The following is an 8,141-nucleotide window of genomic DNA, read 5'->3' as shown; positions in this document are numbered from 1 at the left end:
TATGAAATAAATGGAATGCATAATTATGATTATCTCCTGACAGAAGTGGATGCTAACTGCATTTCCCGGGCTCAGAACTGGACCACACTATTAAATGCTCCTGAAGCAAAACCAGATAGTGCATGGACCAGATATAATTATGAGAGCTGCAAGGTGCCAAGAGGAAATGACTCTTTACCATCGGCTTCTGCAAAGTATCAAGTTCTAAACAAGAATGAAAAGAATAGGATTGTATTTCCACAGTACAATGGCATTTACGTCTTCAAAGTCATTGTTGTAGATACCTTATACAGCTATTGTGAACTAACAACAGTTTTCAGTGTATATGTGCATGGTGCCCTCCCAAAGTCTCACATCAATGCTGGTAAAACACTAGTTAGTTTTTTGGTTCTCATATTTGGAACCATGTTGATGGTGTACTACTTCCCTAAATTACTGAAGGAAAATGCGAGAATGAAATCAATTTGGTCCTAATATTTTAGTCCTAATGTGTGACACTCGAAGAAGTTGATATGGAGATAGATTTACAAATCTTACCTTAACACAACAGCACTGATAACAAATAGAGTTTTAGTTAAGAAGTAATGTCAAGTAATATTGTTAGAATTAGGTTTGTTTTAATAAATGTCAGATTATTAGAAGCAAGATCTACATAGGAACTGTTATGGTTCTTGTTCTCTGGCTTTTGACCTATGAGCACATTTTATTATAAACTATTTTATAAAAATTTTGGCTAATATGTTTTGATTTGTTTTAAAATTAACTTTAACCAGTAATGGTAGGGGTACATCAAACCTCTTTTTATTACACTTGCTGCTACATTTTTTAGTGTCTTACATTTCTGTTTTCTAAAGCTGAAACTGTACTTTTTCATTCTCATATTCTGATTCACAATTCTAAATTAGCAAAATTTATACTGATGCAGAATTCTATAAATATATTTCTAGATTTTCTGTCCTTTCTGAAAGAATTGCATTATTTTTCCTTTTTAATGTAGTGTCTTTCCCACATGATAGAAAAAATTACCTTCTAGGTATTTACACATACTGCCTTTTTCAAATGGTAGCATGGAATATTTCACAGTCTAAGAAATACTGTGGCCTCCATTTCTTTTTCTGTGCTCTCTCATTCTGTGATCCAAAACTGAAATATGTAAGAAATGTGTTGCAGGATTAGAATTAACTGTGTTCAAGTGCTTCCTTATGGAATCACATGGATCATGCCATGTTCTTGATAAGAACTGGGATCAGATGGCAAGCATAGCCAGTTGTCAATACTACTAGATTTAGTGCAAGAGACCTCACTTCTGTTCTTAGAATACTCAGTAAGGATCTGGTAATGACTGGCATGGGCATGTGGGAAATCATTGGACCTTTTTCTGTTTAGACATGCATCGGATTGAGCCTAAGATATTTAGATCACTTCAACCATGACAAACTTACTTGTATTTCATATGTGTAAGGACCCAAGAGTGAGAACGTTTACTGTAAGATATAATATTGTAGCATATCTGGAAGTTTCCCAATCAAATTTAGAAGAAATTTGAAGTCATAGCAAGGGCACACAGAAAAAAATGATGGAGAGTCACCTTTCCAAAACTGCTGCTACATAATAAGATTCCCTTGTTTTTCATCCAAGAGCACAAGCTATTAATAGGTTGAATCCATTTTAGAGAAGAGCCATTAAAAGTAGTGGGGTATTATTTATTAGTAATGAATTTAAATCTCATTTATTTAATTTGGTGTACTATATGCTTGTGTAAGATTTCAGCTAAGAATTCTTACAGTTTAGACTCAGCATCTGAGGAAGCCACCTTGAAATGCTGCATTTTAGGAAAAGTAGTTCCAGTCCTCACCGGTAGCACAGAAGACACTGAATATTGGATGTTTCTAAGATATTGGCATGTCAGAGGATGTGAAAAACTAGAAAGACCAGTAGTTGAAACATGGAAAACAAGGTTTCAGCTAGACATACAAAGAGAGAAAATACTTCAAACCTTTCTGAAACAGAGAATGCAGAAACTGGAAGACACTGAATGGAAGTTGCAGCTAGATCAGAATCAGTTGCAGATATGAAAGGAGAGAAAAGGCTTTCCACTCCTTGTTATAGGGATACTGACTAGATGGTTCTTGAGCCAGAGCAGGGACATCCTGAATAAGTAGAGGAAGAGAGAGATTGGGAGGTAGCATCACATGCTGTCATCCTGCATGTGCTGAGATACAGATGGTATACCTTCTTCACTCCTTGGAGAGAAGAGATGGGATCATTTGTAACTGGTGATACTCCTGCTGTGATCCAAGAAGTGGGGCAAGACACTGTGTAAGCAGAATGCAATCAACATCTGTGATCAGAGTCTTCATCACTACTTTTGTGAGTGGCAAGATGGGGGCATTCACAGAGATAGTCTGAGTTCAAAAGAAAGGCACACCTAGTGACCCTTTGCCTAGACCCACTCTATTGCAAAAACATGGATACCCACTACTGTTCCTTGTTGCAAATAAGTCTATGTCTGGTATTCCCCACCACTGAAAAATAGACTGTAAAACTACATGTTCAAGTTCCCACTCATACTGGAGTGAGTGTTCCAATGTGGTTTATGTCCCTGCAATGTGTATCACAGATAACCGGGGCTGTTGAAAGACTACCTAATCAAAGATCTATTTAGTCAAATTGACCAAATCAATCATCCATATTCACCTTTCTTGTACAGGGAATGAATTCTTAAGGTATTGTCAGTGGCAACTTGAATGTGGTGGCCAGGGAGTGTACTTTCAAATGCTTTGAGTGTCTTTTGGATTGCAAGGAGCTCCATGAAGTTGATATGTTTGGAAGCTTCCCTCATTGTCCACACTTCTTGTACTATCATTAGCCCACAGCAATGCATAAAGGTAAGGATTTAGGACTACAAGGCTCCTGTTCCAGGCTTAGTGGAACTCTAATCACTCCTTTGAGGAGTTGAAATTTTGTAACACTTGTTTGCATGATCTAACTAGCTACCTTAAATAACAAACCTGGGTGGATGAGTGCCTATCAGTTTGGAAACGGAACAAATGGTTTGTTCTTTATTGGGGGATGTTTCAATGGAGTGGGTGTATCAGTATGTGTATTTGTAAAATGAAGGGTTACATAAACCCCCAACTGGCCTGACAAGGACATGTAAATTTCCAGGATGCACAGAAAGTTGAGGTGGGTACAATGTTCAAAGCTTTAGATGCTTCCCCCACCATTGCCCCCACCCATTTTAGATGACATTCTGTCTAAATTTTTGGGTTAAAACCAGAAGTGCGATAAAAATATATATTTTTTAAAAATGATTGAATCTTTTAATAGATCTTGTGTGTGTGTGTGTGTGTGTGTGTGCCGCGGGTGGGGGGAGCATAGTCACCTAAGATGCTATCCTGGGAATGTTTAAATTAAAACAAACATTCCCCAGCTGTCTAGGGCAAAATAGAAAGACTTCCTTCTAACTAAGTACATGTAAGATTACATCCTTGATGGAATTGCTGTAATGCCGTTTTAGTAAATAATAACAGTAGGTAGGACAGAATTGGAGTGGGATGAAGTGGGTAATCTATACCATCTATGCCATGTACAGGGCTTACCTGAATGTTGTCCTTCAAATTTTTTGTGCTTTTGTGAAAAAGCAACAGCAATTCAACCGCTTTATGCAGAAGTCCCACTCAATTCAGTAGCATACCTTGGGAATCTCTAAAACTGCAGTACCTCCAAATAAGTATTGTTTTAAAAAGGTGGGATGATATTTTGCAAATCATCAGGTAAACAGGAAAATATATTTGTTGCACATGCAAGAAAGTGGAGGATAAATATGCCTTAGCACTGCTCAACCAACTATGTTACCTTCACAGAACTCCCTGTTGTTCAGTTGCAAAGTTGTGTCTGACTCTTTGCGACCCCCATGAATAACATTCTTCTGGGTTCTCCTGTACTTCACTATCCCCTGGAGTCTACCCAACCCCACACCCACCTCCCCAGTGACTCCATCCAGCCACCTCATTCTCTGCCATCCCCTTCTTCTTTTGCCATATATTGTTCCCAGCATTAGACTCTTCTCCAGGGAGTCCTTCCTTCTCATTAGGTGGCCAAAGTATTTGAGTTTCATCTTCAGTATCTGGTCTTCTAAAGAGCAATCAGGGTTGATCTTCTCTAAGACTGACTGGTTTGATCTCCTTGTGGTCCAAGGGACTCGCAGGAGTCTTCTCCAGCACCACAATTCAAAGGCCTCAATTCTTCGGCACTCAGCCTTCCTTATGGTCCAACTTTCACAGCCATACTTTGCTACTGGGAAAACCATAGCCTTGACTATACACACTTTTGTTGGCAGGGTGATGTCTCTGCTTTTATGTATGCTGTCTAGATTTGCCATAGCTTTCCTCCCCAGGAGCAAGAATCTTTTAATTTCTTGGCTGAAGTCCCCATCTGCGGTGATCTTGGAGCCCAGGAAAATAAAATCTGCCACTACCTCAATTTCTTCTGCATCTATTTGCCAGGAAGTGATACGACCAGATGCCATGATCTTAGTTTTCTTAATGTTGAGTTTCAAGCCAACTTTTGTGCTCTCCTCCTTCACCCACATCAAGAGGCTCTTTAGTTCCTCTTCACTTCACTTGCCATTAGAGTGGTATCATCTGCATATCTGAGGTTGTTGATATTTCTCCCAGTAATCTTAATTCCAACTCGTGATTCATCTAGCCCCGCCTTTCTCATGTTCTGCTCTGTATATAAGTTAAATAGGCAGGGTGACAATACACAGACTTGCCAAACTCCTTTCTCAATTTTGAACCAATCAGTGGTTTTGTGTCCAGTTCTCACTGTTGCTTCTTGACCCGCATACAGGTTTCTCAAGAGACAAATAAGGTGGTCTGGTACTCCCATCTCTTTAAGAACTTGCCACAATTGGTTCTGATCCACACAATCAAAGGCTTTAGCATAGTCAATGAAGCAGAAGTAGATGTTTTTCTGGAACTCCCTAGCTTTCTCCATGATCCAGCGTATGTTGACAATTTGATTTCACATTCTTCTGCCCACAGAACTTACCAGTGCTATACATTTTTGATTCCCTGTGCTTGAACCCTTTGTAACATTGCTGACGACTTGTCCCAAAAAGCAGCCAAGTCATACAGAAATTCAACATTTTGTATGTATGAATGTATCACTAGTGTAACAAATTATTCAACTGAAACAGCGTCCTTAGTGGTGTAAATGCTGATAAAAATGGTCGGCATCTTTCTGTTTAACTGTCAACTGTTAAGATAAGTGTGGAACATGGCCGAGCTAACAATGTGCAGAAGGTGGAAGCAATAAATGGACAGGGGTAGATCAAAATGACTTATGATCGAGTTTGATTTTAAAGGTATTAAAACATTTGGTCCGTTAGTGAATGATGCTGGTCTCTTTTGAAGGAGAAGCAGGCTGCTCTGTATTTTTGGGTGCAAGCCTCAATAAAGAATTTTTGCTTTTTTGAATCTTGTTGGTGGGTTGTTGTCTCCTGTGATTATACACATGAACCTTTAGGTCAGTCAGGGTTAGAGTCCCTGCCAATAGGATGTACCTTCTGTAGCATAGAAATTCAGTTGCAATTTCATGTGTGGCTTTGAGCAGAAGAGAAATAACTGGGTAAGACAAAGTTTCCCAAGACTGGAAATACCCTTCCATATATGCTGAGGTAATGAGTATAGGACTAAGGTCTCCAAACTATGGGGATTACTGGATACATTTGGAATCTGGGGAGAGCTTTGTGGGTGCTCTCATAAAATGGCTGCCATCAGGGCATCACCCATGCATAAATTTTCTACTGTGGTTGGGATGACCAGTCACAAAAACACTCATACCCCAGAATGCAAAAAAGGAAAGGGTATAAGAAAATAAACTTTGCCAAGAACTGAAATATCAGGCAGAGGTGCAGGATAAACTCAAAAATGAGTTCAAAAAATGATAAAACCACTTTTTTGAAGTCACATAAAGATAGCACTGGAGTGCAAGAGTTCCTTTGCAGCATACCAGCCTACCAGCTTTGAATACAAGTAAATGCTCTAAAGAAATAACATTCGGAAGGGATAGAGATAAGTTATACCAATTGATTATATTACTAGAATCATTACTAGAAGCTGTTGGTAGCCTTCACCTGAGTAAATTAGACAAAATTGGGGGTCATCACTACATTTTGAGGAGTATAATATTGTCTTGCTGTTGTCCAGAAAAAGGAGTAGTTTTTATGTCCTGGTGTGCATAAAACCAGCAGGAGTGTGAAGATCTTTATTTATCACACAGAACAAAGACATCCAGCATATTGTTCCAGCTAAGCACCCCAAGCAGTGCTTGGAGCATCTTTTCAAACATCACAAATTTAAAAGTTAACAAGTAATACACCCAGCTCTCTGTGGGAGTTGTAAAGGTGTTTATGTAATGGCATGCACTTTCTTGTTGTATACTAAATGAAAGGATACATAATGTTTCAAGGAGGAGGGAGGAGGAAGAAGAAAGAGGTTGTTAATTGTCCTCTGTTCTGTTATCTTTGTGTCTGACAGGCTGCTTCCAAATGGCACTTACAGTTCAGTTAGAGTTCAAGGAAGTGCTACCAATTGCAGCACCCCAAAACACCCCAAGAGTAATTGGCCAGAGAAAGGCCCCAAAAGTAGTTGGCCAGAGGAAGGCCACATAGTAAAAACACCAGTTATACGGTCCCAGAAGGGAGGACAGATACGAACAAAATGAATTTTGTGTAACCCACAGCTAACACGCTAGCCTGACCTCGAATACAGCAATCAAAGGGACAGTGGAAGCTGGTTCTAGCTGCCATGAAAGTTGCAAATGTGCAGGGAGTAAGAACATGGCAAGCCTGTGTGAATCTCAAGCAGATAAGAAATAGACTTGGGAAATGTCTGGTCCTTGACAGAAGAAAGGACTCTTTCTCCAGCACGGGAGGGGGTGCATACATTGAGGTATCAATGTATTAGATGTGTATTAGGTGACCTAATTGGTTACCTAGGCTATAAAACGCATGTACTGGAGTGCAACTTTTGAGACACTGCTTTGGGCTGAATGTCCCCTTTAGTCTCCCTTTATTCTATAGTGCACTAGAATAAAGCTGATTTTGGCTCTAAGTCTTGTCTCAGGCCCTGTTTGGCTCGGGTCTGGGGTTCACCTGGGTTTGCCCCAGCTGTGGACTGGCTCAGTCCAGTAACAGAAGCATGAGAGCAGAGAAAGATACACTTCTTTCCTGAGACTGATTCTCTTATCTGTGTACTGTGACTCTCTGATCTAAGCACATAGGTTTGAAGTTGTTAATTCTGCTCATCAATTTCGTTGATGAGAAATCATTGCTAGAACATCAAGTGCCAGTCTGTTAAATAAGAAACAAATCACAAAAACAGGAGGAGGATGCTGCACAGTCAATAGGTAGAACTTTCATTGGCTGAACCATGCAATCATTGACCCATAACCAGGCCTGAGAAAAGCCCTCTTTTCTAGAAATCAGCATGTGTGCATGCTTGAAATGAAGCTGACACTAACCAGGCACCTAGAGAAAGCTAACTGGCACTTGACAGATAACAGCAGCTCAAACAAAGGACAATCCACACCAGCCCAGCCCAGCCCATCCTCCTCCTCTTCTATGTAATGGCACCCTGACCTCCCCCCTCTTTCAGAGCATCTTCTTTGGTATACAAGTAGGAAGGATCACACCTTGTTACTTTTTATTTTTATAATTTATAACCTGTTAGTGTAACCCTTTAATGATCCATGTATAGAAGGGCCAGCTGAGGACTGCTCAGGTGCACTATCAGGAACCATTCATTGACAGCCAGCTATTCTCGAGAATCAGCCTTTTAAAAGAAAACCTTCCCCTGTTGTGTATTTTGGGCATATGCACATCAGGACATGGACCATTTGGTCAACACTCTACAGCACATTCAGAAGAAAACCACCAGTGCAACAAGAGTGTCATATAGCCGTTCTTTTGGTACTCCTCCCTCCCATACTCTGCACAGCCAACTGCCTCTTAGAACCAGCTTCTAGAACAGTTGAGAAGAGAACTCTGAGAGAACCATATATAGCACAACTGCAGTTACCTTAATCCAGCTCCCGTGCATTAGGTTATATAACCGTCCAAAGGGAGTGAGATC

At 40.0% G+C, this 8,141-nt stretch overlaps 1 protein-coding gene across 1 annotated transcript in view; it reads left to right on the top strand.

Moving 5' to 3' along the window:
* LOC123020527 (cation channel sperm-associated protein subunit delta-like) overlaps window positions 1-474 on the top strand; it is a 2,749-nt gene extending 2,275 nt beyond the window's left edge. Inside the window, 1 exon segment of the mRNA XM_044424355.1 lies at window positions 1-474. This exon segment is cut by the window's left edge and continues 100 nt beyond it. Coding sequence (XP_044280290.1) covers window positions 1-474 — 474 coding nt within the window.
* The last annotated feature ends 7,667 nt before the right edge of the window (window positions 475-8,141 follow it).

Source organism: Varanus komodoensis, unplaced genomic scaffold (assembly GCF_004798865.1).
Source record: "Varanus komodoensis strain SLA01 unplaced genomic scaffold, ASM479886v1 scaffold14_1, whole genome shotgun sequence".
NCBI classification, from domain to species: Eukaryota; Metazoa; Chordata; class Lepidosauria; order Squamata; family Varanidae; genus Varanus; species Varanus komodoensis.
This window is presented reverse-complemented; position numbering and strand designations above follow the sequence as displayed.